This window comes from Phocoena sinus, chromosome 15, assembly GCF_008692025.1.
Source record: "Phocoena sinus isolate mPhoSin1 chromosome 15, mPhoSin1.pri, whole genome shotgun sequence".
NCBI lineage: Eukaryota > Metazoa > Chordata > Mammalia > Artiodactyla > Phocoenidae > Phocoena > Phocoena sinus.
The window spans coordinates 22,604,623-22,631,002 of record NC_045777.1 but is presented as its reverse complement, the minus strand read 5'-3'; the positions used below and the strand labels follow the sequence as shown (position 1 = coordinate 22,631,002).

General features: G+C 47.9%; 2 protein-coding genes across 13 annotated transcripts in view; one reads left to right on the top strand and one right to left on the bottom strand.

Moving 5' to 3' along the window:
- Nucleotides 1–1,032: 1,032 nt before the first annotated feature.
- On the top strand, nucleotides 1,033–15,700 carry TLDC2 (TBC/LysM-associated domain containing 2). 6 transcript variants are annotated; one of them, XM_032606771.1, is made up of 8 exons: nucleotides 1,033–2,767; nucleotides 4,538–4,647; nucleotides 6,616–6,783; nucleotides 7,434–7,586; nucleotides 7,781–7,876; nucleotides 9,314–9,449; nucleotides 11,467–11,540; nucleotides 12,616–15,700. In XM_032606771.1, the coding sequence occupies exons 2-8, from the start codon at nucleotides 4,615–4,617 to the stop codon at nucleotides 13,093–13,095; spliced, it is 1,140 nt and encodes a 379-aa protein (XP_032462662.1). In that variant the 5' UTR covers nucleotides 1,033–2,767; nucleotides 4,538–4,614; the 3' UTR covers nucleotides 13,096–15,700. The 6 variants fall into 6 exon arrangements, with proteins under 6 accessions (XP_032462662.1, XP_032462661.1, XP_032462660.1 ...); XM_032606770.1 differs by lacking the exon at nucleotides 1,033–2,767 and having other exon boundaries at nucleotides 2,774–4,647; nucleotides 6,616–6,765; XM_032606769.1 differs by lacking the exon at nucleotides 1,033–2,767 and having other exon boundaries at nucleotides 2,774–4,647.
- Nucleotides 7,876–26,380, bottom strand: part of SAMHD1 (SAM and HD domain containing deoxynucleoside triphosphate triphosphohydrolase 1) — a 76,790-nt gene continuing 58,285 nt past the window's right edge. For 2 of the 7 annotated variants that reach the window (XM_032606768.1, XM_032606763.1), the window contains 4 exons: nucleotides 26,166–26,261; nucleotides 21,019–21,123; nucleotides 20,317–20,454; nucleotides 13,791–15,925 (listed from right to left, as the gene is read on the bottom strand). In XM_032606768.1, the coding sequence (XP_032462659.1) occupies nucleotides 15,791–15,925; nucleotides 20,317–20,454; nucleotides 21,019–21,123; nucleotides 26,166–26,261 (474 nt within the window). In that variant the 3' untranslated portion in view covers nucleotides 13,791–15,790. Of the gene's footprint in view, nucleotides 8,149–8,377; nucleotides 8,482–10,551; nucleotides 10,641–11,191; nucleotides 11,627–11,684; nucleotides 12,054–13,790; nucleotides 15,926–17,299; nucleotides 17,791–20,316; nucleotides 20,455–21,018; nucleotides 21,124–26,165; nucleotides 26,262–26,380 lie in introns of those variants that run through there. The other 5 variants (XR_004345959.1, XR_004345958.1, XM_032606764.1 and 2 more) reach the window with 5 other exon arrangements.

Sequence of the window (26,380 nt, the reverse complement as noted above, 5' to 3'; positions counted from 1 at the left end):
TATAGCCTATTGTTTTTTTTTTTTTTTTGCGGTACGTGGGCCTCTCACTGCTGTGGCCTCTCCCGTTGCGGAGCACAGGCTCTGGACGCGCAGGCTCAGCGGCCATGGCTCACGGGCCCAGCCGCTCCGCTATAGCCAATATTTTACAATTGCTATAAATGGAGTATAACCTTTAAAAACTGTGAATCATTATTCTGTACACCTGTAACTTATATAATGTTGTAATCAAGTATACTTCAATTTAAAAAATAAAATACAATTTAAAAATTAAAAAAAAAAGATTGATAGTTGTTACCTCTAGAAGTGGATGAGATTGGGAGAGGACAGATGAAGAGGGCCTTTAATAATTGCTCCCAAAACATCTATCATGAATTGTTTGAATCTTATTAAATAAAACTGTATCCATGTATTATTTCTTCCATAAAGTAGAAAATTGAAAAAAAAAAAGGTGGGGGGGAATTCCTGGTTCTAGAAAGTGGTTAAGAGAGGAGAAGCCAGCCACAAAAGACAGAGAGGGAGTGGCCGATGAGGGCGGAGGGAAATGAAGACAGCGTGTTGTCTGGGAGAATCGCTCTGTCAAGCGGCATAGGAGCTGAAGGAAGATGAGAGCAGTGTCCCCTTCCTAGGGCGACACGGAAGCTGCTGGGGACCTTGCAAGAGCAGGCGTGGTAGGGACAGATGCCAAAGGCAGGGGGTTGAAGAGCGAAGAAGAGGTAGAGGTGGAGTGTAGGGAGAAGAGGATAGAGCAGTCGTGGCGGGGACAGTTGTGTCGAGAGGGGCAGGCGAGAGATGGGTGAGGCTGAGAGAAGCCGGGCAGGAGAAGCGGAGCGCGACAGAGCCAGGGAGGCCCAGGGGACTGGCTTTTGAAAGCAGCAGGTGCCCTTCCTCCGTTGTCCTGGAGGGAAGGCGGAAGAGATGGGTGAGATGCAGGTGGGTCTGTCGGGAAGGTGAGGGAGTGACTGATGGCTTCTGTTTTCTCGGTGAAGAATAAAGTTGCCGGCTGAGCGAGCAGCCGAAGGAGTGGAGCTTGTGTGAGGAGGGCAAAGACCGTCTGTCACAGCGATCAGAGAAGAAATCAGACCTCTCAGGATGTGTGAAGGGGTGTGTCATGCACCCATCCGAGGGTCAGAGTGAAGCCAGTCGACTCAGCAAAGCACAGAGCTGAAACTGTGCCGCCTATCCAGTTTTATATCCAGCTTTTTTCACTTTACAGAGTAGCAGAAGCATTTCCCCATGCATTTATGAACTCTTGGCAAACATCACTTTTAATACTTAGAAATAATCCACAGAGGGGATATTCCATGGGTCGCTTAAACTTTTCCCCTTTTACTGGACATGGAAATTGTTTCCTGGCTCTGACTGTTGCAATTCTCAGAGAGGCGGCCTGTGGTCTGGTGGAGAAAGGACAAGACAGGCTGCAAGGCAGAGCTGGGACATTCAACACGCTGGTGCCTAGAATCTCATCGTGGAAGCTTTTTAGGGGCAACTGGCTTTCCTGCCAGGTCACATTCCTAGACTTGAGGATGAAGAATGGGACAGCAAGGCACATCTCACTGGCCTCCCAAAGTGCCCAAAGGTTCGGGAATTGAGTGTGGAGGAAATAGATTTGAGAGAGGGGCCCTGAGAAAAGGGAAGGCCAGACGTGTGACCCCCGAGCTGTTGACAGCTCAAACACATATAGCAACAGCCATGTTTGAGGTAGCAACAGGGCTCCTCACTTGCATGTTTTCCCCATAACACAAGTCCTTTTGGTATCCCACCTTCCCGGAGCGGGTATTGCCCCAGGAGACCTGGTCATGGGGAGAGGATCTGGGGACCCGAGTCTTTTCCACCAAGGCCAGCAGGAGGGTGTCTCTTTCAGACCTGTGAAGCTGGAGTGAGCCACCCGAGAGAGTGGGCTTACCCACCCAACACGCTGGGGGACCCTTGGTGGGCATATTTTTTCAGGAGTTCCTGCCCTGGCTGGAGGCCGCTTGTTCTGGGACTGGCTGAAGCCCCTTCCAAATTTGAGGTTCTGTGTTTCAACAACAGCATTCACTGAAGCCCCACCATGAGCCAGGGATAGAGAAGTACCCCACTGACAGTGTGCCTACTGTATGCCAGACGCTGGGGCTTCCTGGACATGACCTCACCCCATGGCACGACAGGCCAATGAGGAAAGAATCAGCACCCCGTGTGAGAGTGGGAAACCAGCAAGGCTGCCTCTTCTCACCTCCCCGTCCCGGGCCTCCCCTGCAGCACACGGTGATTGGCGGGGACCCCACGGAAGGACCCTCCTGGACACTTGCACCCCTTAAGGAAGCGCCTTATGTGATGGGCTTCAGGCACCACGTGGCACCTAGTAGCTGTGGGTGAGAGGCTCCAGGTTAGAGACAAGGAGCTGAGTAAACTCCACCTCTTTGGGCTGGTGGTGGCAGAACTGGGGGCCTGAGGTGACAAGGTCTTGTTTGTGGGATTTGAGTTTCTGATGAACGACAATGACTGCCAGGCCTTTCCAGCTGGAACCGGAGCAGGCTCGGGGCCAAGGCCTGCCACCCTCTGGGCAGGTATAAGAGCTGGGAAGAGGGCTGGAGCCCGGCTGGGGCAGAGGTGCCAGCTGCCCGCTGGGGGACCAGGGTGCAGAGCTAAAACTGCTTTGTACAGACCGCCAGGTGGACAGGGTCAGTTCTGGAAGTGGCCCCTTCTCTGTGGGATCCAGCAGGTGCACTAGGGAAGCCATCGGGCTGGACAGGCTGGAGGAGGTCACCTGAGGCTGAGACTCAGCAGGGTGAGTACATTCTTCCACGGTTCCTGCCTTTCCCTTCTCCACTGAGCTACTCACCCCTGCAAGTGACTGAGTGACTGTCTGCCCCAGAGGTGCCCGGGTGGAGACTGAATGGCTATTTGTCCGGGACTTGAGCCCTGAATCTCGCAAAGGGGCAATGTCGGGGGATAGCCATAGCACTGTCATTTGTTCAGTGCTCAACAAACACCAGGAACTGTGAACAGGATGACGGAGGTCTGGCTCAGCATCCTTGTTTTTCAGGCATTATCTTCATTTACTCTTACCACAGCCCCATCAGGTAGATAGGTATTAGTAGTTTACAGGTAGGGAGACTGAAGTACAAAGATGTTAAGTAACTTGCCCAACGTCACGCAGCAAGGAAGTGGCAAAAACCGGGATTTAAACTCCCTGACTCCAGAGTCTGTGCTCTTAATGACTGTGTTACCCTATCATGTGGCTGTGGTTAGTCCCTTCCACTTTCTGAGCGGCAGTTTCCTTATCTGCAGTTTAAGGGTGTAAAGCGTGATGATCAGAACGATATTGTCCTGAGATTCCGGAAGGATATCTGGACATGGGTCAGCCTTAAGCACTGGGAAGCCCTGTTGGAACATTTATCAATAATGTGTGAATGGGGACTGGCCTGGTAGTCCAGTGGTTGGGACTCCGTGCTTCCCTGTTTCGATCCCTGGTCGGGGAACTAAGATCCCACATGCTGCGTGGTGTGTGGGGAAAAAAAAAAAAAAAAAGAATATGGGGATGCCCTTTGATCCATTATTCAACTTTTGAAATTTATCATAAAGGATCTCATCAGATTTATGAATAAGGAGGTTCATTACAGTTTTGCTTATAATCACAGAAAATTAGAAGCAAACAAAATGTCAGACATTTGAGAAATGATGTACATCCTGTGATGAAATAATAAGCAGCCATTACAAATCATGTGTTCAAAGGGTACTGAATGTAACTGGAAATTTTTCATTTGTTAAGTTTGAAAAAGCACTTTATAAAATGATACACAGTATGATGTATTTATAAATGTGTGTATATACTTACATATGAAATAAATATAAAAGATGGGAAAAAATACCCTTGGGGTTGAGAGTTTATCTCTGAGAGGTGGAATTATGAATATTTTTGTATTTTTCTTTATTCTTTTCTAAATTCCTCAAATTTTCTATAGTAAACATGTATTGCTTTTTTAATTAGAAAAATGACTTTTTTTGTTTTCAATATCTGTTCTTGTGGTCTAGCTTGGCCCCTTTCAAGCTTTGAGAGGAAACTGAATTGCAGGCTGTCAGTCTTGTGAGGGCCTCTGAAATAATCTGGTCTCAGAGAAACCAGAGGGGAAACAGTGTAATATGTTACACGTGGGGAAACATGTAACAGTGCTACAATGTTACATGTGGGGAAACCCAGTTACATGTGGGGAAACCCAGGGGTGCAAGGGACTTGTGCAAGGTCATACAGGGAAGCAGAGGCCCCAGACCCCCAGTCTGGGGGCTCAGGCATCTGCCCAAAGGCTACAGTCCATGGGCCAGGCTGCCAGAAGGGCAAGGAGGTAGAAGGGAATCACAGCTAGAATCTACGGCTAATGTGTTAATTGCTAACTACAAGTGCAGCCTTGAATGCCCAGCGTAGCTGACCTCACAGACCCACCCAGTGACATACTGGTCCGGGAATGACAGGTGAATGACAGATGAGAGGGAGCAAAGGGTAGGCGGATGGGCGTGGAGCCAGCCGGGTGTGCCCCAGGTTTCTCCCTCTCATCTTTAGGCCTCACCAAGCGGTGCTGCCTCCCTCAGCAAGGCTGGGGGCTCGCTTACTGCCCTCAGCTGGGCTCGGACAGAAGAATGAAAGGTCTCCGCTGGCGTTACACTCGGCTGGTAAGGGGCCAGCTTGGGCTGGGGGTTGGTCAGGAAAGGCGGGGAAGAGGGGGTCTGGGCCAGGATTGGATACAGGCTGGTGTCCCCCTTCCAAGCCCCTCCTCAGCTGGCCCAGGGTTCAGAGCAAGGACTCAGGAACCTGGGGCCTTAGTGCCCAGCCCCATGGTCCCAAGACCCTCACGAAGCACAGACCACTGTCTCCATCCCTTCCTCCCTGGAGTGGGTGCCAGATGGAGCTCTATCCAGAAGCCCGCACAGCTAGGACGCCCTCCCTAGGCCTGAACCTGGAGAGTAGGAAAGCAGTTTCCTGTCCTTCTCTCCTTCTCGAGGAAGTCTGTCTTTTTTTTTTTTTTTCTTTTAATGGAGTACCCCCTGCTGTTTTTTAAAATTAATTAATTCATTAATTAATTTTTGGCTACATTGGGTCTTCGTTGCTGCGTGTGGGCTTTCTCTAGTTGCGGTGAGCAGGGGCTACTCTTCATTGCGGTGCGTGGGCTTCTCACTGCGGTGGCTTCGTGGGCTTCTCACTGTGGTGGCTTCTGTTGCAGAGCGCGGGCTCTAGGCACGCAGGCTCAGTAGTTGTGGCGCGTGGGCTTCGGTAGTTGTGGCTCGTGGGCTCTAGATCGCAGGCTCAGTAGTTGTGGCGCACGGGCTTAGTTGCTCCGCAGCATGTGGGATCTTCCTGGACCAGGGCGGGCCTCTCACTGTTGTGGCCTCTTCCGTTGCGGGGCACAGGCTCCGGACGCGCAGGCTCAGCGGCCATGGCTCACGGGCCCAGCCGCTCCGCGGCATGTGGGATCTTCCCGGACCGGGGCACAAACCCGCGTCCCCTGCATCGGCAGGTGGACTCTCAACCACTGCGCCACCAGGGAAGCCCGGCAGGTGGATTCTTAACCACTGCGCCAGCAGGGAAGTCCTTGAGGAAGTCTCTCCTGATGAAAAGCCCCGAAGTCATTGTGTGCAGGTGTGCATACACACACACACACACACACACACACACTCTGGTACAGAGTGGGAGCTCAGTGGAGTGAATGAATGACCGAGTGAATGAAGACACCACCATACATGCCCACTGACACACACATATATTTACACAATCCCAACTCACACTCACAAACACATTGACAGGTAACACACGAAGTTGCACTCAACACCTTCTCACACTGATTTGCCTACACAACTCTATTTTAAGCCAACACACCATACACATTCACACAGACAAATGTGCATTTTATATGAATCTGTGAACCTGCACGCTGTCTCACCTATGACTACATGCGTCGTTTCACTGGCCGAAAGGGCCTTCTTTCTTCCTTTGTAAAATGGGCGTAGTAAGAAGCACATTCTCGGGAGTTCCCTGGCACTCCAGTGGCTGGGACTCGGCGCTCTCACTGCCGCGGCCAGGGTTCAATCCCTGGTCGGGGAACTGAGATCCCACAAGCCACAGAGTATGTGGCCAAAAGGAAGAAAAGGCAGCACATTCTTCTTAGAATTCTTGGGAAAATTCAGAGAGATCACGCACAGCAGGCATTTCACACAGGCCCAGTCAAGTGTGTGCTGTATATCGTATACGTCAGCCACTACTGTTGTTATTATTATTATCGTTATTTCACGTACAAAGGCACAGCTGCGGCTCCCAGAGCTGGGCTGTCATCTGCCCTTCTCTCCTGCCCACAAGCTTAGAACGCAATCCCTGGCATCCACTCCGGATCCAGAGAAACCAGGCAGACAAACCGCAGGGCCCACGGCCACATCGGATGGGCATGGCTGGCAGGGGCCAGGGAGGGAGCTGGCTGGAGGCGGGGGCGGGGCCTGGTCTGTCGCTGACGCTTGCTTCCTCTGGCTGCGCTCGTGGCTGCAGGGGCCTGGGCCGGGGCGATGAGGTGGCCGAGGCTCTCAGGCTCTGGACATGTGGAAGCTGGTGTCTCCTTGTCCCTCCACTCACCAGGCCTCTTTGTGTCTCCACAGCCCAGCCAGGTGGAGGACGCTCTGTCTGGGGAGGAGGGTGAGGAAAAGGAGGAGGAGACAGCCCCAGCCCCAGCTCGTGCTCCGGAAGATCCAGTGGAGCCCCAGCTGGCAGAAGCCAGCCAGGTTCTGGGAGCCTCGGAGATGAGGCAGGTTCGGGCACAGTCCATGGTACAAAGATTTCAGCCCTGAGCCTGAGGGTCCCACCCTCCTGCCCCACCCCAGACAGGCCCAAGGACACCCAGGGTCACTCCTGCTCTGTCCTCTGCTCACTGTGTCACCTTGGGCAAATCACTTCTCCTCTCTGGGCTTTTCTTCCTTTCTTGTAAAATGATCCAGTAATCCTAGCACCGCCTTCTTCCCTGGGCCAGGAGGTTAAGGATATAGTGAACTAATCTAGTCCTTGGGAATTGATGCCAAAGCTGGGGTGGGGGTGGGAGGATGAGATGGGGGGATTAGGAGGAAGGGTTCAGCGTCTCATCTATTCTCTGGCTGCTGGGGGCCAAGGTGACCCCTCTGACCTGGGTTCAAATCCTGGCTCTGCCACTTACTCCCCATGTGGGCTTCAGGCATGTTGCTTCACCTCCCTGAGCCTCAGCTGCCTCATCTTTAAAATGGGAATACTAATCCCTCTCTCTGAGGGTTCCTGCTAATTGGCGTGAAAGTCCCCTGGAAACAGTACAGTACTCTGTAACCTGAAAAGCACCATGCTTGGGTGAGTGGTGGCTGTTCAACCTCAGTCCTCCTGGGACACGAAGGATACGGGGCGAGGAGGGTGGGAGGACCGGGAACCCTCACTCACCTCCAGCCCTGTCCCTTAGATCAGCCTCCACCTCCCCCCGAGAGTCGCTGGACACTCCTGGAGTCTGGCCTTTTGCACGTCGAGGGACGGCTTCAGTCTGCGGAGCCTGTACAGGCAGATGGAGGGCCACAGCGGGCCGGTGCTGCTGGTGTTGAGGGACCAGGATGGCCAGGTGAGCCGTGCTGGGAGTGTTAGTGGAAGGGATGCATGTCGATGGGCCCCCGAGGGCCTCTCTATCCCCCAGCTCTGCCCCAGGCTCCCCAGGAGCCTCTCTAGGACGGGCCTATGTTACCAAGCCTGAAGGGTGGTGCTGCCAGTGGACCTCCAGCTCCCTTCCAGCGGCAAACTGCAAACTCTTCTTTCCAGATGTTTGGGGCCTTCTCCTCCTCGGCTATTCGACTCAGCAAAGGCTTCTACGGTACTGGCGAGACGTTCCTCTTCTCCTTCTCTCCACAGCTGAAGGTGATGTTCTTAACCTTCCAGGCGGGGAGCGGGATCCATGGCAGGACAAAGAACCCGGGGTCCCAGTGGCCCCCAGCTCCATCCCCCGTGCTGGGTGCCTGGTGTCCTTCCATCTTTTCACAGAGGGAGTACAGCAGGGCAGTGGCAGGCTGAGCATCCCCCTTCATTTAAAAAGTGCTCAGTTCCTGGCAACCACTGACTGGCTTGAGAGGAGGTGTGTCGCTCAGCAGATACAGGCTGGAAAGACAAAACTGGTCCAAGTGCAGGTAGCCCTGTGGGTGTGGGGGTAGGAAGATGAAGACAGACATGCCCAGTGGCTTATATTTTCTTAGGCAGTGTCGGGTAAGGCCATCAGCTAAGGGTGAGGATGGAGAGGAGGGTGTGAAGGTTGAGGGGAGAGGAGGTATGGAAGGAGTAGAAAGGGAAGCTGCTGGAGAAACAGAAGGGCAGCTAGGCAGGGCTGACTGGAGGTCTGAGACTGCGAATGCAAAGGCCACTTACTTCGGTGTGTGCTCTTCTCTAGCAAAATTCAGCTCCTCAGGTTCAAGCACGGAGAGCGCGATGGGAGGGTTCAACCACGACTGGGGTTTTGCCAAGCTGCTTTACTAGAGGGAGACAGGGAAAAGGGAGTTGAATGGAGTGGAAACACAAAATAGATGAAGCACTAGTTTCAGGTGCATTGGTTTGCCATTAGAAACCCCTGTCCCATGCACAGAGCAAGACACCTACAGATACATGCAACAACATAGGCATTTGGTTGCATGACAAGGAGATCACAAGCTTGGACTGACTGCCTTGCCGAAGGCAAAACACACCATATATGCTGTGTTGCCTCCATCGCCAGCCTGGAAATCTTATCAGGGAAGAGGAGAGGGGACAGTTGTTTACAGTAAACCCATGCTGGATATTAGTCCCCACCGCTGGCCTTCCAGGGTTCACCTATTAGAATCCTCAAGTTGTACAAGGTTCCTCCTACTGCTCCGACAGTTCCTTGGCAGAATCCTTTGCTGGTTCCTCCTCATCTCCCCAACCTTTTAACATCATGGGGTCCTCAAGCTCAGGTTTTAGTTGTCATCTCTTCTCTGACTATCCTCTTTTCCTTCGAGGTCTCGTCCATTCTCACAGCTTTCCATGCCATCCAGGTGCTGATGGCCTCTCCCCTGGACTCCACACTCACATACATCCAACCATTACCCAGTGTCTCCAGTTGGATCTGAATGGCGTTTCAAGTCTCACACGTTCAAAGCTGAGCTCCTGACTTTCTCCCAGAAAATCGGTTCCCCCTGACATCTTCCCTGACAAAGTTAACGGCACCTCTATCTTTTCTGCCGTCGAGACCAAAAATTTTGGAGCCCTTCTTAACGCCTCTTTCACACCCTACATCTGAGCTGTCAGTGAATCCTGATGGCTCTTCCTTCTCTTTCTATCGCTATCCAGAATCCACCACTTCTCACCATGTCCTTTGCTGCCACCCTGGTTCAAGCCACCATCACTACTTGCCTGTGTTCCTGCTATAGCCTCCTAATGCTTCCACCTTCAGTCATCACAGTACCTGGAGTGAGCCTTTTAAAAGGTAAGTCAGGGCACGTCACTCCTGGGCTCCAAGCTGCCGATGGCTTCCTTTCTCCCTCAGAGAAAAGCCAAAGTCTTTACAATAACCTACAAGTCCCTACGTCTCTTGGCCTCTCTCTGATGTCATTTCCTGCTACTTTCCCTCTCCTGCACTCTGCTGTAGCCACACAGACCTGTCGGTTTGTTCTTAAACAGGCAGGCCTGTTCCTACCTCAGGGCCTTTGCACACACTGCTCTACCTAGTGTGCCCTCCACAGGATCTCCATGTGGGTCGGTTCTCACTTCCTCCAGGATGCTGCTCAGATGTCACCCTCTCGGCAAGGCCCTCCCTGGCCGCCTGCTTTAAATTTGTAACACTCCAGCCCCTAGAAATTCTTATTGCCCTTCTCTACTTCTTTCCCCTTAGCTTTTGTCGCCACCTAATATACCATTTATTTTACCGATTTACCCGCCTCCTGCCGCTAGAGTGGGAATTCCAGGAGGCAGGAATTTTTGCCTGTTATGTTTGCTGTTCTCTCCAGTGACTAAACAGTGCCTGGTGCTAAGTGCCAAAAAAATTCTTCAAAGGAACTTATGATTGTTTTCAGGGGATCACTATAGTCTTCCCGGGATACTGTCATGGAATCTCATCCTTTCAAAAATTGGTTAATTTTTGCCCATCTTTGGTCTTCTGGCACCTCTTGTGTTCTGCATGAATTCCCAGCCGTTCCTTCACTGCTCTTCCAAGAAGCACCATGAACGTGGCCTTAAGTTTTTCTGCAGCAAACTTTATCTTCCTCCTTCAAGTCTGAAGGTCATGTTCCTTGAGGAAAGTGGAGGAGGAGCTGAATGGTTCTGTCTTCTCGTGGCCACTTGTTAATATTATCTCACCTGTTCTGAGCCCAGGGCTTATCTTTTATTGGTCTCTTTTCTTGCTTGACACCCTTTGGTTGCCCAGAGCATTTTGGGCAATAATTACAGGCAATAATATGCTATACTTTTGCAGCCTTTTAAAAATCTTTTTATTAGCTAAATTGACCCTTGAATAATTTGTTTATTCAACAAACATCTATACCATGTCTCAGGAATACTGCCGGAATCAAGGCAGCCGTCACAGAGCTTACCTGTTAGCTGGGCAGGCAGTGGCATATTGCCACATGGACAGGGCCTGGGAGGAAGGGCTACTTTCAATTCCTCTGGGATGACATTTGGGCTGAAAGATGAGAAGTGGGCCATTTGAGGATCTGGGGGAAGAGCATCCTGGGCAGAGGGGTCAGCAAGCATGAAGACCCTAGAGCGGCAATAGCTTCAGGTGTCCCAGGGACAGAAGGGCCAGGGGAGATGAAGTGCAGTTGTTAAGGGGGAAAAGAGGTAGGAGAGAAAATCGGGGGCACAGCAGGCTGGGCTTTCGGCTGTTGTAAGCGGTTGGATTTTATTTCCAGGGCCGCTGGAGGGCTTTAGCAGAGGAGGGCTAATAACCCATTGGATTTTGAATAGTTCACTGACCGCAGCGCGGACATGGGCTCTGGGCAGGAGACAGTGGAAGCTGAGACCCATTAGGAGGCTGTGATCCAGGGAGGAGTGACTGGCGGGGACGGATGGGACAGAAATGGTGGTAGTCAGGGTGTCTCTTTGGGGTGGGGCCCACAACACTTGCTGAGGAACTGGGTGTGAGGCAGCACTGGGGAGTGTGCAGGCTTGGTGTTGCCTCCAGCGAGGGGAGGAAACAGTTAGTAAGGGTAGAATCAGGGCCCCGCTCCTGACCTGGACTTTCCGCCTCCTCTCTCCAGCTTTGGACGCAGAAAGCCTCAGAGGGTTCTGGTCTATTCCTAGAACAGAAGGGCATTGGGGCTGTGGGAATTCAGACTGGAGGGCAAGAGGAGATGAACTCGAGGGAGACTGGAGCCCAGAGTAGTTCCTGCGCCTTCGTTGGGGCCTGGAGGTTCTGTTTCCTCCATAACACTGCCGCCCAGTGGTGTAGAGTCAAAGTGCAAGAGCAGGACTCACCCAGTGACCGCAGGTTTCTCCTATCATCACAGGTCTTCAAGTGGACAGGAAACAACTCTTTCTTCCTGAAAGGAGACTTGGATTCACTGATGATGGGCTGTGGCAGGTGCGTGTCTCAGTCCTCCCCGAGTCTCGAGTGTCGGGGTGGTCTGTGCTCGGATCCCTTCTCCCGTCCGGAAATGCTGAGCTAGGCTGCCCCAGACAAGATGGGGAGGCTGCTGGTTAACCTTCAAGCCTCTCCCTTCAGCAGCTCCTGCGGCCTGCTCAGTCCACTAGCCAACCCCCTAAACCCTGCTCTAAGTCAATATTGAGAGGAGAGGGTGGCGTGAACTCTCCCCCGAAGTGTTACGCTGGTGACAGCTTAGGCTGAATTTATGTGTAACTTTGGAAACAGCATTCCCTATGGTTGGATGAAGCTAGATTCAAGGGATGGGCAAGCCTCAGGTTTACCTGTCAGCTCCATGACTGTAGGCACACAACTCACTGGAGGAAGGCAGGCATCTGCCTGGAACCCGGCATGCGTGCGTGCGTGCGTGCGTGTGTACGCGCGCGCGCGCCTCTTGGGGGTGGGAGATGGAGTGCGTTAGGAAGACAAGGTTAGTCTCGCCTCTGGTATGACCTGCAAGTTCAGACAGAATAACTCTTATCCTGAGGGTACAGATGAAAGCATTGCTTGCTTAGTACCAGGCAAGTTCTTTGCTCTCCCAACTACCTGAAAAAGCCTCCACTGAGAGGCAGATCGACACAGAACGCACCAGCCATGGCTGATTTGCAGTAAGCCACTTCCCAGCTCCAGCCTAGGTTTGCTGTCAAACGAGGGGATTAGAATGGATGCCCTCTGACGTGTTTTGGGCTCAGACTCCACGCTTGCGCGAGTCCCTCCTTTGGTTAAGCATTGCCATCTTTAACGTTCTGAATGTTCTAAAACTGGATTGTGGTGATGGTTGCACCACTGCATATATTTATCAAAATCATTGAACTGTAAAAAAAACAAAAAACGCTCCAAACCCTGTGGGGAACAACATGCGAGCCCCTAACAATCAGGATAAATTGGTTTAAGGGGAGCTGAGACAAAGGTGAAGTGAGGCTGCGGTCGCGGTGTAGCCAAGCACCGCTGGTGCAGGTCCGAAAGGTGTCAGCACCCAGGAGGGAGCGATGCCAAGACTCTCCTCTCTCTTTAGTGGCCACTTTGGGCTGTGGTTGGATGGAGACTTGTATCACGGGGGGAGCCACCCCTGTGCAACCTTCAACAACGAGGTGCTGGCCCGGCAGGAGCAGTTCTGCATCAAGGAGCTAGAGGCCTGGGTCCTGAGCTGATGCCCCGGTGGGCAGCTTCCTGGGGCAACAGGGGCTTGGATCTGCCCCCGGATGCTGACGAGGCCTCCGTCACCCTGGGCAGTCCATTCTGTCCGAAACACAGATGGCGAAGTGTCCCAGTGTGGACTGTGGCTCTGAGCCAGCCTCCTGTCGCCAGAGGACCAAGACAGGCATGGGCACAGCCCATGTTCTCCTGGAGAGGGGACTTTGAAGGAGTGAAAGCACTTATACCTCACCCGAGCAGCACAAAGTCCCTCAGGAAAATGATCTTTTTAGAGAGTATACAGTTAATACATGTTTATTGTAGAAAAACCAGAAGATATAAAAGAATTAAAGTTGCCTAAAATTCAACCACCCCCCAGAACACTAACATTTCATGTATATCCTTCCAGACAATTTTCCAAGGAGATATATATATATATCTTACAAAATGGGATTCTACTCTATATGTGTTGGACATTATTCTAACTTAAAGAATATTGTCAAGCCACAGACACCAGGACTCAACCAGTGAAATTAATAAAGACTCCAGTAGCATCCTTCTTTTCCCAGAACATTGAGGGCTTTCTGTCTGCCACCAGTGTGCCACCGGGTGCTTGCAAATCTCTTCTTATTTAATTCCACGAGGAAAATATGAAAGCAGCAAATGAACAATATGCGTATTTGGGTAAAGAATTTGAAATTCTGTAGATGGGAACCTCAGGGAGGTTAAAAAGGAGGAAGGATATGTTTTCTGGCAAAACAGGAGCTCAGAAAAACTAAAAAAAAAAAGAAATCCATATACCTCCCCATGCTAGTGCCTGTCTCCTTCCAGAAGATTCTTTATCAGGCCATTACTTGCCATTCCTGAATGAGGAAAACCAAGTAACATAAGCCCTGTTAATATTATCCCCTCTCGAAGACCCAATACAGTGCTGAGGCATAAAGAAACATCTGGGCGCATTCCTAGACCAAACACAGTTCTTTTGCACAAAAGGGTCAAAACTGGGCACACAAGTGTGAGAGAAAGTCGTCAAGGAAGACACGGTTGGTTTCAAGATAGAGATACATTCATGAGGTTTTATTGCAGCTGTTCCCCTCATCCAGATGAAGTAACCAGCCACTTGAACCTGCAGTTCTATTTACATTCTCAATGTGACCATGCGCAGCAACTCCAGAGGCCAAGCTGTTAAAGTCTCCGTTTTTACACAAATAGTGAAGATGTTTCTTAAGAAAAGTTTAACCTTGTCAGTGGCGCATGGTTCCCATAATTAAAACAGTTGCAAAGAGCATAAAGTGCAGCTGCCTGGTATGTAACAAAAGATGCAAACAAAACAGATTCAAGTTGTTTCTCAGAGAGCACAACGATACAACACTGAGACCACGAAACTGCAGAGTAAAACAATGATTTAAAGGCAGGAGGTGCAAAAATAAAACAATCTTGGCAGAGAAACATTACATTCTTGACCTTGGGTCCGGGCACATGGAGTCTGGGACGGATGCTTCTCCCTGCTGAACATTTCAGAGGCACCTTGGTTAAAAAGGACATGACCCAGCACCACGGACCACTTTCCTTGTGCTTCTATGAGCCCATGTGTGACCACATCCCCACCACACAGCACCGTGGTGGGAGAGGAGAAGGGTTCTAACTACTCCATGAATTAGGGTCAACTCTTTATCTACTGAGGGATGGGGGAGGGGTGATAGTGCACAACGGCAGACATTCCAAATACCTGTCACCCTAGTGTCTACAGCAGAGAGCCTGGTTATACAGTGGAAGGTGCAGCACTCCTAAGGCCCTGGGGATAATCCGCTGGCCTGTGGTCTGAGTTCCTCCCCACTCCCTCTTGCTGTTGCCCAGGGCCAGGGCTGGCTCCCCAGGCCCAGGCTGCCAGGGAGTGTCAGGCTTTTGTAAGGGAGCGTCGAAGCACAAGATGTTAGGGGCTCATGACTACACTCCCCACTGCCCTGCCTCTAGCAGCCACCAGCTTTGGCTCTAACTCCAGACTTAGCTCTTGGTGAATTTCTGTAGCACTGGGGATGTGCATATGGGAGGAGAGCCCTCAGTTCAGGAGCGCTGCTCAACCACAGTGGTGTAGAGACACAGAGTGGAACCTGGAGTTCACTGGGCAATCACTTCATCTCTGCACGGGCAGCTACCAGCAAAAATGAAGTCCCAGCTCTGAGGAGCCCTGAGGATGGACGGTTCCTGTCACGACCTCTGATCAGCACCCAAGCAAGATGCAGAGAGCAGGTGGGAGGGAAGCTGCCTTCTCCAGGCTGGGCAATGGCAGAACCCTCAGGGCTCGGGCAGTGAGCACTCAGGAAAGAAACCAACACGGGCTAGAGCCACAGCTGACCCAGAGAACAGCTTGGTTTGGGGGATCCCTCTGCCACTGGGGCTAGGGGTCTCCTATAAGGTAGTTTTATGCCCCACTTCAGAGGAGGCCAGAGCCCTCAGATCTTTTCAGCAAATCAATCAGGCCTGTCATCAAAACGCTGGAGCCCCTCCTGGCCCTCATCTACTGTTGATCCCACATGGCAGCTTACACGGGGCTAAAAGGGTGAGGGTAGGTGCCTTTCACTAATATTCCAGTCACTCAAGGAGAGCTCTCTTCAAATCTGGGGTGATGAGCGCCTCCTCAGGGGCGCAGGATTTTACGTTTTGTTTTTAACTGTGGCTGTTCGTGACAATCCCAAATGCAAATTCCAGTGTGCACCTTTGTCTAATTTCCAAATTTTTTAAAAAACAATCATATGTCCTAAGAGTTCAAAGTACATAAAAGAGCGGTTATTCTAAGAAAACAGGCTGCTAAAGAAGAAAGGCTTTGATTAATATTAAAAATAGGCAAGGCAGTGCTTTCCATAGCTCATGTAATAAAGTTTGCCTAATACCTGTTCCTCTAAATAGAAATGACTTAGCATGTGCGTACATTCAAAATATAAAATAAAAAGCACTAGTTGTCAATACATTTGTAGAACTCTGTAATCAAATTCCCTTAATTAATTGTGCTGGGGGGAGGACGGAGACGCTTTTTGTAAACAACTGATTGCAGACATTCACACTGAGTCATCTGGAAAAAGCTGGGCTTTGAATTTGGATGCTTCTCGGGTGTGAGCTGGACTCTGGGCTGAATGTGTGTAATTCCACTCCAATTTTCGAGGTGTTATAAGTGGAGCTACAATATCACCATCCTGTCAAAGAGAGAGAAACTAGAAATAGAGCAAAGCCAGTTTTCATGGTTTTAAGCGAAGGCCTCAGGTACACATATCTTTGTCCTGCAGACAGATTGCTTCTGGACAGACTTACTCTTGGGAAACCCCAGATTGTATATATGCTCAGTGTGTGGGCTGAATTAGAAACACCACGGTCCTAGCAAGGGAAGAGCCCTCAGAGCAAAAGCCACCAGACCTATTCTTTTCACATGGCTAGGTTTTACGGCCCTCTCCCTTCACACACTTCCACGGAACACACTCTGTCCTGGTTTTCCAGGAGAAAGAGGGCCTGCACTGGACCCCTGCTCCTCTCTTTCCTAGTCTCCCCTGTAATAAACGTCCCCGGTCTGTAAGACGGCAAAGGGGGGAAGGACAGCATGCGCCTGCAGAACTTGAGCTTTGCTCCACAATCAAGCCTATAACTTTGGCCCCATCAGCACTGACTCCACCCAAAACAAGGGATGGTGTCAAAGTGAAGTGACACTACGACTTGAAAACAAAGAGTGTGAGAAGCTAGGCCCTCTAACACCTGACTCTATCCTGAATCGTTCTTGAACTTGTGGATGGATTCTCAAGGTTATATGAGGGTACAGGATCTGTGAGAGCCTTTATTGCACTAGGAAGAGAACGCTTGTGATAGAATATCGTGGCCTTCACTTGCCTACTTGCTCTCAGATCCACTCTTCGCCTCCCTCTGCTGTGCTGTGTAACAGGAGCTGCTCTTGTGAACTACGTTTCCCAGCTTCCGTGTCTACTGGCCTCCAGTCAGGTTTGGCCGATGGGAGGCACTGGTGGGAGGCTGGAAGAGAGGGGGGCAGAGAAGCCAGGGTGTCTCTCCCCTAACCCCTCTGGCTGGGTACAGTGGCTGTGATTCTGCTGTGGTTCTAGCTTCTGCAGGTGGCCCAGCACCTGGACTCCCACCTCCTACCCTAGAGGTGGCAGCAGCTCCCTCCTGTTGTCTCACTGTCCTGTTTGCCCATTCAGCTCTTCTAAAGCTTTCGGATCTCCTACCCCGTATCACATTTCTTCTGCTGACCTATGCTGGATCCGACTTGATAGAGCTATTATTAAAAGCAGCTACACTATTGCCATGACACTCATATTCGGAAGACCCGTACCTCAAGTCAACATGATTTGTTTTCAAACTCGTCTCTATTTCTACCAAACATCCTTATCTCTACCCGTTCTAATTTCAACTCTAGTGAATTTTATGAACGCCGACTTGACTATGTCACTTTCCTGCTTACACACCCCAGTGGCTCCCACTGCTCTGGTGCTCCTGGCTTACAGCACTGTGCACAGTGCCCCGCCCCCACCCCTAAATGCACCCTGTTCTCTCTCACCTTCCGGCCTCCCCCCCCACCCCCCTTTACCCAGCTGACTCCTCACCCATTCTTCAGGTCTCAGATTCCAAGTCCCTCTTTAAATAAGCCTTCCCCAACCAACCAGACTTAAACCCGGCTCCTTTTTGCTCCTCAAAGACTGTCCACACTGCCCCTGACCCCAAAGCACTTACCACACCATTGTGACTGTTATTTACTCATGTGTCTGTTATCCCCAAATAGAGTGAAACCTGTGGGAACTGTCTCAGGTACCGTTCCATCCCTGGCCCCTAACATAGGGCCTGGTGAAAACACTCATTCCCTGACTGAATGTATCTGGATTTAAGGTCACTATCACCACATGGCTGAACTTGAATAGCCTCTTGTCTCTCTGCTTCCAGTCTCTCCACGTTCCAATCCATCTGCTGCTAGAGTTTTCCTTCTTCATCAGGGGTTTAGTCTCCTTAGGAGCTACAGTACATAGACAGACATACTTCCTTATTTCCACTGGTCTCACTCTAGCTGGAGACAAAACCCAGAAGTAAATATTACAGCAGCATGGTAAGTCTTGAATACTCTGCCCACTGTACATAACAGTAAATCTTTCTTAGCTGATTACCCACGCTTCTCCACAATCCAGCCGACTCTTCTGTTTCCATCACCTCAACAGTAAGACTTTGAGGCCCCCAAACACACCCAACTTGTTCCAGTTTCATTTTTGTGTAGCTCCCATTTCTCTCTGCTACTCATCCAAACACAATCCAGCCTTCTGGATGTAGTGGAATCCTCCCTCCTGCCTAAGACTTTTCTTTCTTCCTTTTTTTTTTTTTAACATCTTTATTGGAGTATAATTGCTTTACAATGGCGTTAGTTTCTGCTTTATAACAAACTGAATCAGCTATACGTATACATATATCCCCATATCTCCTCACTCTTGCGTCTCCCTCCCACCCCTATCCCATCCCTCTAGGTGGTCACAAAGCACCGAGCTGATCTCCCTGTGCTATGCGGCTGCTTCCCACTAGCTGTCTATTTTACATTTCGTAGTGTATATATGTCCATGCCACTCTCTCACTTCATCCCAGCTTACCCTTCCCCCTCCCCATGTCCTCAAGTCCATTCTCTACATCTGTGTCTTTATTCCTGTCCTGCCCCTAGGTTCTGAAGAACCTTTTTTTTTTTTTTTAAGATTCCATATATATGTGTTAGCATACGGTATTTGTTTTTCTCTTTCTGACTTACTTCACTCTGTATGACAGACTCTAGGTCCATCCACCTCACTACAAATAACTCAATTTCGTTTCTTTTTATGGCTGAGTAATATTGCATTGTATATATGTGCCACATCTTCTTTATCCATTCATCTGTCAGTGGACACTTAGGTTGCTTCCATGTCCTGGCTATTGTAAATAGTGCTGCAGTGAACATTGTGGTACATGACTCTTTTTGAATTATGGTTTTCTCAGGGTATATGCCGAGTAGTGGGATTGCTGGCTCGTATGGTAGTTCTATTTTTAGTTTTTTAGGAACCTCCATAGTGGCTGCATCAATTTACAGTCCCACCAACAGTGCAGGAGGGTTCCCTTTTCTCCACACCCTCTCCAGCATTTATTGTTTGTAGCTTTTTTGATGATGGCCATTCTGACTGGTGTCAGGTGATACCTCATTGTAGTTTTGATTTGCATTCCTCTAATGATTAGCGACATTGAGCATCCTTTCATGTGTTTGTTGACAATCTGTATATCTTCTCTGGAGAAATGTCTGTTTAGGTCTTCTGCCCATTTTTGGATTGGGTTGTTTTGTTTTCTTTTGATATTGAGCTGCATGAGCTGCTTCCATATTTTGGAATTCAGCACCACCAAACCAGCTCTACAACAAATGCTAAAGGAACTTCTCTAAGGCTTTACTGACAGCTCTCCCAAAGCTCTGAGTCCTAACAGACTCACCTGTGTCCCTCCCTCTGGCATCTGACAAAGAGCCGAGGTACTGGGCTACTCTTTCACGTCTCACCTTTGGTTTTTGTTTCCTTCAGCACCCAACACAGGGGGGCGGGGGTGGGAAGCAGCTAAGGTATTGTGAGAGACAGCACTAGGCCAGGAAGTAGAACTCTGTTTCCCACCTGCCTGCCAATCATATTCATTCAGTCAACAAATATCAACTGGTCACATTCTCTGTGCCAGGCACCCACCATGTGCAGGTCAATAAGGGACAATTTCAACAACATTCTCTATGGGATTGGCAACTAGAGAATTTAAATAGGTTATAGGTTTGGGAATGCTGAGTTTGAAATAAGTTAGAAAACTTATTATCAGTTATATGTGGCCTTAAATAAGTTAAAGCTCAGCTTTGGTAACCTTCTCTTCAAGATGAGGACACAATATCTCACCCCCCAGGGTCACTGGGAGGACTGGGTGAGACAACTGGTGAGAACACTGTCAAGTACTATTCACATGTTCACCATCTTAAACTTTTATTATTAGGACAATAGTGATAAACAGAGCACCCACTCACAATTGCTGTAGGAAGAAACTGCTGGTGGACACAGGTTCAGGCATTTTAAAAGGAAAGCTTAATGTGGAAAAACCTTTTTCTCCCAAACCAAAACCAAATGACATTTATTTATTTATTTAAACGTTTAATTTCATATTGGAGTAAAATTGATTAACAATGTTGTGTTAGTTTCAGGTGCACAGCAAAGTGATTCAGTTATATATACACATGTATCTATTCTTTTTCAAATTCTTTTCCCATTTAAGTTATTACCTAATATTGAGCAGAGTTCCCTGTGCCATACAAGGTCCTTGTTGGTTATCCATTTTAAATATAGCAGTGTGTACATGTCAATCCCAAACTCCCCAACTATTCCTCCCCACTACTGCTCCCCCCAGTAACCGTAAGTTCGTTCTCTAAGTCTGTGAGTCTGTTTCTGTTTTGTAAATAAGTTCATCAAATGACTATATTTAAATGAGAACTTTTCAGAGGGATGTAAGGATTGCTTGTGTTTTTTACTTAAAAATTTGTGCAACGTATGTGAATAGTGTCACCCACCTGTGGCTTGGTGAAGTTATTGATTAAACACCAGTGAACGAAATGCTGTTGTGCAGCATAGAGACTCCTTTTATCCGTCTTCTTACAATAAACTCGAATCAGCTGCTCAGCAAATACCTCTGGCAAAAACTGTGAAACCTTTTTAAAGAAGGAAAGATTTCACTGTCACCCTGAATTCACACACTGAAGAGAGATCAGCTCTTCCTAAGCTCCATGCTTGATGTTATATTAAAAGCACCATGTTGTTTTGCTATTTTATCCCAGTGATAATCCAGAGAAAAGAATTCAAGGCAGCTGTCATATTGCAAAATGTCCCGCAATTTTATGTGCATTAATAGAAGATGAAAGGTTGGCATGATATAATTACATGAAGACGACTGACTCTCACACAGAAGATCTGCAAATACGCACATTTCACTTAGATGACTTCAACCATATGACACTCCCTTCCCACCAGACTTATAAGCTAGCCTCTAAACCAAAAAACAGAGCTTTCTTCTGTTTAGCAAACAGGAAAAACTGGCTCTTAAGATGGTCTAGGCTACACAAAATCAGGTATACTTTAATTTTAAAGATATGCGTCTGCTTCTTTTTTTTTTAAACAGTACACATTGACTTTAGGACTCAACCTGAAAGTAAAATGCAATTTACTGTAAAGTTCCAAATGCCACTGTCGTATATTTGTTTTACCTAAGTAGTTACCTGATTTTTAGTAATCATGATTGCCTGGCTGGGCTCACTCTTACAATAGAAGCGAACATGATCAATAGGATTCTTGTCTTCCATCCCGTAATCCATGTTGATAACCTTAATACAAGCAATAAATAAGTGATCGTGTACATAACAGCAACGAGAGTTCAATTCAGGGTTGTGGGGCATCACAGGAAACGAAGCAGAGCTCTCTGGAGGTTGAGAAGTAGGAGCCCTGGTAGGGTGGCTCATAGTGGAATAAAGGTAGCTCTGGTGCATGACCCATAGGGAATTGGTCTTTGAAATCTGGGTGGGGTGGGAGGGGTATTTGTGCTTTCAACGTAAGTAGGGTATAACGTCAATACCTACTATGTGATAGACACGTGGCAGGCACTGTCGTGTAGAGATACAAGGACCCTTGATAAAATCCCAGCCCCCGTAGACCACATGGCCTAGACTGAGGTAGAGCAAATAATTTAAAAAGTAACTATCGGGAATTCCCTGGTGGTCCAGCGGTTAGGACTTGGTGCTCTCACTGCCTGGCCCGGATTCCATCCCTGGTCAGGGAACTAAGATCCTGCAAGCTGTACAGCCTGGCCAAAAAAAAGTAATTATCTAACACCATTTGTCATAAGAGCTACCAAGGAAAAGCAAATGGTACTGTGAAACTTTGTAACCTGGGAACCTAGTAGTCTGGGGCTCCTAGGCAATGACTGGAAATGTTTTCCCGGGAAAGTGACATTACTAATAAGTGAGCAGGAATTAACAAGGCCTAGGTAGGAAAGAAAAGAATTCCAGGCAGAAGAAACAGCTCTGAAGCAGGGAGGACTGAAACTTGTCTGCTGGGTTTAGTAGCACTGAAGTCATTGGTGATCTTAGTGACAGTAGTTTTAATACAGGCAGACGTCAGAGATATTGCAATACATGCAAAGTGCAATAAAATGACTTGCAATAAAATGAAATACAGCTGTATAGTGACAGAGAAAAGGTTCAGAAGTAGACGAGAAGGGACTTCCCTGGCGGGCCGGTGGTTAAGACTCTGTGCAGGGGGCACGGGTTCGACCCCTGTTCCGGGAACGAAGATCCCGAAAGCCATGTGGCGTGGCCAAAACAAACAAACAAACAAAAAAAAAACAAGGCAAAACAAAAAAGAAGTAGACGAGAAATGAGAGAGAAGACAACTTTTGGAAGTTTGGCTGTTACGAGAGGCAAGAGGGGAGAATATGATGCGGACCGTGGTACCCAGGAAAGGTAAGGGGACCCAACTTTTCAATGAGTTTAACCCTGAAGAAGAGAAGATGGGTAAAGAGGAGTGCAGGGTTTGTTATTTTCTTAAGATGAAAGTCTGTTTAACTGCTGATGGGAAAGTCAAAGAGAGAGAGGAGAGAACGCATACTGTGTGGTTCTGCAGACGTTCTGAGACAAATTGCTCTCTGGCCGCACTGCACAATGGGGTAACCACTGGCCATGTGTGGATTTTTACATGTCAAGTCGTTAACATTAAATATAAGATTAAAATTAGTTCTTCAACTGCAGCAGCCACATTTCAGTGCTCAATAGACATGTGTGGCTAGTCACTACTGAAATGGACAGCACAGATACAGACCATTTCCATCACCACAGGAAGTTCTATTGGACAGCCCTGGCCTGGAACACAATTAGAAGGGTTACCCTTAGCCTTTTGATAGGAAGAGAGACACTTCCCCACTGTACCAGAGCGAAGTCTGAACACAGCTGCACGTGGAGGCAGACGGTGTAGGTGGAGAGAGTTCCTATCTAATAACCTATATTTTATCTCTGAAATAAGAGCTAAAGTGGGGTTAGTCACTGAGAGTGAATACAGTTGGGGTTGGGAAGCAGGGCTGGAGATTTGGGAGGAGTGAAGATGGTTTGAAATAGTCACTATGGAGACTAGGAGAATTGCACTAAGCTTGCCAGAAAGTCCAGAGGGCCCACCTAGGGTTGGTGACCATGAACTGTCATTCAGCGTTTTGCAAGGGAGTTGAGGGTAATTGCAGAAAATGACTGAATTAATGGAAACACGATCTAAGTTAGATTGGGAGAGAAATAAAGATAGAAGATCACTAACCAGCTGGAAGAAAGTCACTGGAGGTCCTGATGAGCTAGGAACAAGCAAGTAAGGAAGAAAGGGGTTTATGGACAGAGATGGGATGCTTCAGTTAGTGATTTTTAGAGGGAGGGCATTTTCAAATGTTGATAAGGTTCAGAGGTGGAGGGGATAAGGTCACTGAGGATGAGGATAAGGAGATCAGAGTTGGCGCCATGTGGACTATGAAGCCACTAAGGATGGTGGCAGGAACCGGAGTAGAGTGGAAGGCTCTGCACCATGCCAAAACCTTCAACCAAGAGGACAGGAGATGGTTTAAGGATGTCAGTCTCAGAGGAACAGGGATCTTGCATGGGGTCTTGAAGTGGTACTAGGGAACAAGAGGATTGATGAACAGGAAGGTCTCCTGACCCTGAGGAATGTGCTTTTCCTGAAAGAGCTGCAGGGGAATCAGGCTCTCAGGGGACAGCCAGGCTGCAACAAAGGCAAAAAGATAGTCAAAGAAGAGGCTAAAGATAGAGGGGAGTTAGTTAATTACGGAGTGGAAATTCCAAAGGGCTCCACGGACAGGTTTGGGACAGGGAAGAGACTGGAAGTGAAGTAAGGGGAAGAAATAGAGAAATGTGGTGATGACGGTACAGAAAAGAACAGATGATAAGAGGGGCTTATCCTGTGAGTGGTGACTGAAGAAAACCGGTATATGTGCTTTGCTGGCTATGCTGCCAGTGGCCTGTGAGACAAGGGTGGACATCTGAGATTCACCCACGGTCCAGAAGTGAGACCAGGGGTCTGCAGTACACGGCCAGCCCTCCCACTCTGCATGGTCTACTGGCTTTGATAGCTGCATTCCTTTATCTGTGAGGGAAAATTGCTCAGTCCTCCCCACGGTCCCAGGGCTGGTGCTGTCACAGGTCTCTCTCCTGGGTGTTGTTTCATAAGGGCGGGACCTGCTGCAGCATTGACATTTTACCCATTGTGCTAAGGCATGAACACTAGTCAAATTTTCAACAATCTAAGTGCCACTACCTCTTCGGTATTTACTTCCTTGGCTTTAGAAAAGTAATAAAAGGCAATCCCTATTTTCTTCATAATGCATAACTGTAAATTCCTCCTTAAAGCAGATTTGATAAAACCGTTATTTTCCAGAAGGGCAATGTTATACAGAGATCCCATGCTTAACCAAGGACTCAAGAGTAAAAAAGTAGCTACAGACCAACAAGAATGAATCTTTAATTCTAAATAGTACATTATGTTTTATAGCCCATTACATAATCATAAAAGTTACTACATAGAGTCCCCAAAGGGGCCATGTATGGTAAGATGCACCACGTAAATATATTACACTGTCAAGCTATAACTAGATGCTAATTCATGATAAGACATTTAATTAGCAATTTTATTGCTTTCTCAGAATACAGATAGGCTTTACCCATCTTAAAATGGAAAGAGTTTCAGATTATGAAACTCTTGTACCATACTCACTGTAAAAAAAAAAAAAAAAAAAAAATCACCTGCAATTCCACCACTCGGGTAGAAACGGTGTTAACATTTTACTATTAATATATCCAAAATTTTTTCAATATGTTCACTGCACACCATATTTAAATGTAATGTATATACATTTAAAGAAACAAAATCATTCTGTATGTACTTTTTTTCACTTATTATAAACATCTTTCGATGTTAAAAACAACTTTTAATGTTTGCATTATTCCACTGAATTTCCTATTGAGAGACATATATAGGGACTTCCCTGGTGGTCCAGTGCTTAAGACTCCACGCTCTCAATGCAAGGGGCACGAGTTCGATCCCTGGTTGGGGAACTAAGATCCCACATGCCACGTGGCATGGCCCAAAAAAAAAAAAAAAAAAAAAGACATACACATTTTCCCCCTAATTTCACACTATAATAAAGCCACAATAAATATATTTGTGCTTTTTTTTGAAAAACTGATCACCTCCTTTGGACAAATCCCCAGAATGAAACTGCTGGGTCAGTTAAAATTGACCCTAGTTTGGTCTCTTGTATCAATTTACACTCCCATTTTCACATACCTTTATTATCACAAAATCTTATAAAAATTTTTTTATCTTATACGTCTGATAATCAAAAAACTCGTTGCATCAATTTGCCTATAGGTTAACAAGAAAGTTAAACTTCTTTCATGTCTATTGGCCATGTGTATGTCATCTTCTCCTATGCATGGCAGCCACCTGAAGTACCTCTGATCCTCTATCCATTGGGAGATGGGGAGGTGGGGGACCGACTAGGAGTAATGCCTGCACTGAGGGCAAAGGGCAGGCACGTGGGAGCCCAAGGATAACATTCTGGAGAGTGAAGCCTTTCAGAGCCTCAGGAAGTCAGGATGTGAGATCCCTTTATTCTGGTGGAACCTCATCTAATGAAACAGGAAACTGCAGCCTGATCTGCAGATCTGAGGCACTTCAACACGCAGTCAAGTGACTAGAGAGCGGGGTCCAAGGGCAGGTCATTCACTGTGCCCCTCGGCAAAGAATGGTTATGGAGAGGTTGCCTTTTGCTCAAAGATGCATCAGCAAGAGAATAACAAATGAGAGGCTTATGGAAAAAATACACAGAGAACACTGTCCTGAGATTTCAGAGGAGTAGAACTCTGAAAAGAATTTCTTAGAGGAAACAAGAAAATGTGAGAAAGCCGTTTGGCATTCTCATTAGGATACAAGAAGACACTACATCCTCTATGAAAATAGGAGTCAAAAAGTCTTAACTTTTTCTTTTGTGTGTGTGTGTGTAATTAAAATATTATTGTATGTATTACTTTTTTGATCAAGAAAACATTCAAAAATCACTATATACAACATTCTATTAATGACATGACCACAATTACATAAAAATATTTACAATATTGACATAAAAATGTCAAAGAAGGTTTTAAAACTGCTTAATGTTAGTTTTTTTCTGTGATATCACAGGTGATTCTCTTTCTTCCATCTTTCTGTATTTTCCAAATTTTCTATAATGAACATGTACTACTGTTATAATGAGGGGGGGTAGTGGTGCTTTATTTTAAATAAATTCTTTGCTTAGTATGTATTTGGACTAACTACTTACATCCACTACGAAATCTTCAGCCTTCAGTTCCGGTTCTAGCACCATGTCACTGGGTTTAGCACTGGCGACCCCTTTCGGAAGGCTTTCGTAGTTTTCCTAGAAAAGACGAGGCTCCTCATGTTAGAACTCCAGTTCTTCATTCTACAGTGTTTGTGTCACAAAGAGGTTCCCTCTCTAAAAACAGCACTTTACCAAAAAAAGTGGGTAGAGATTTC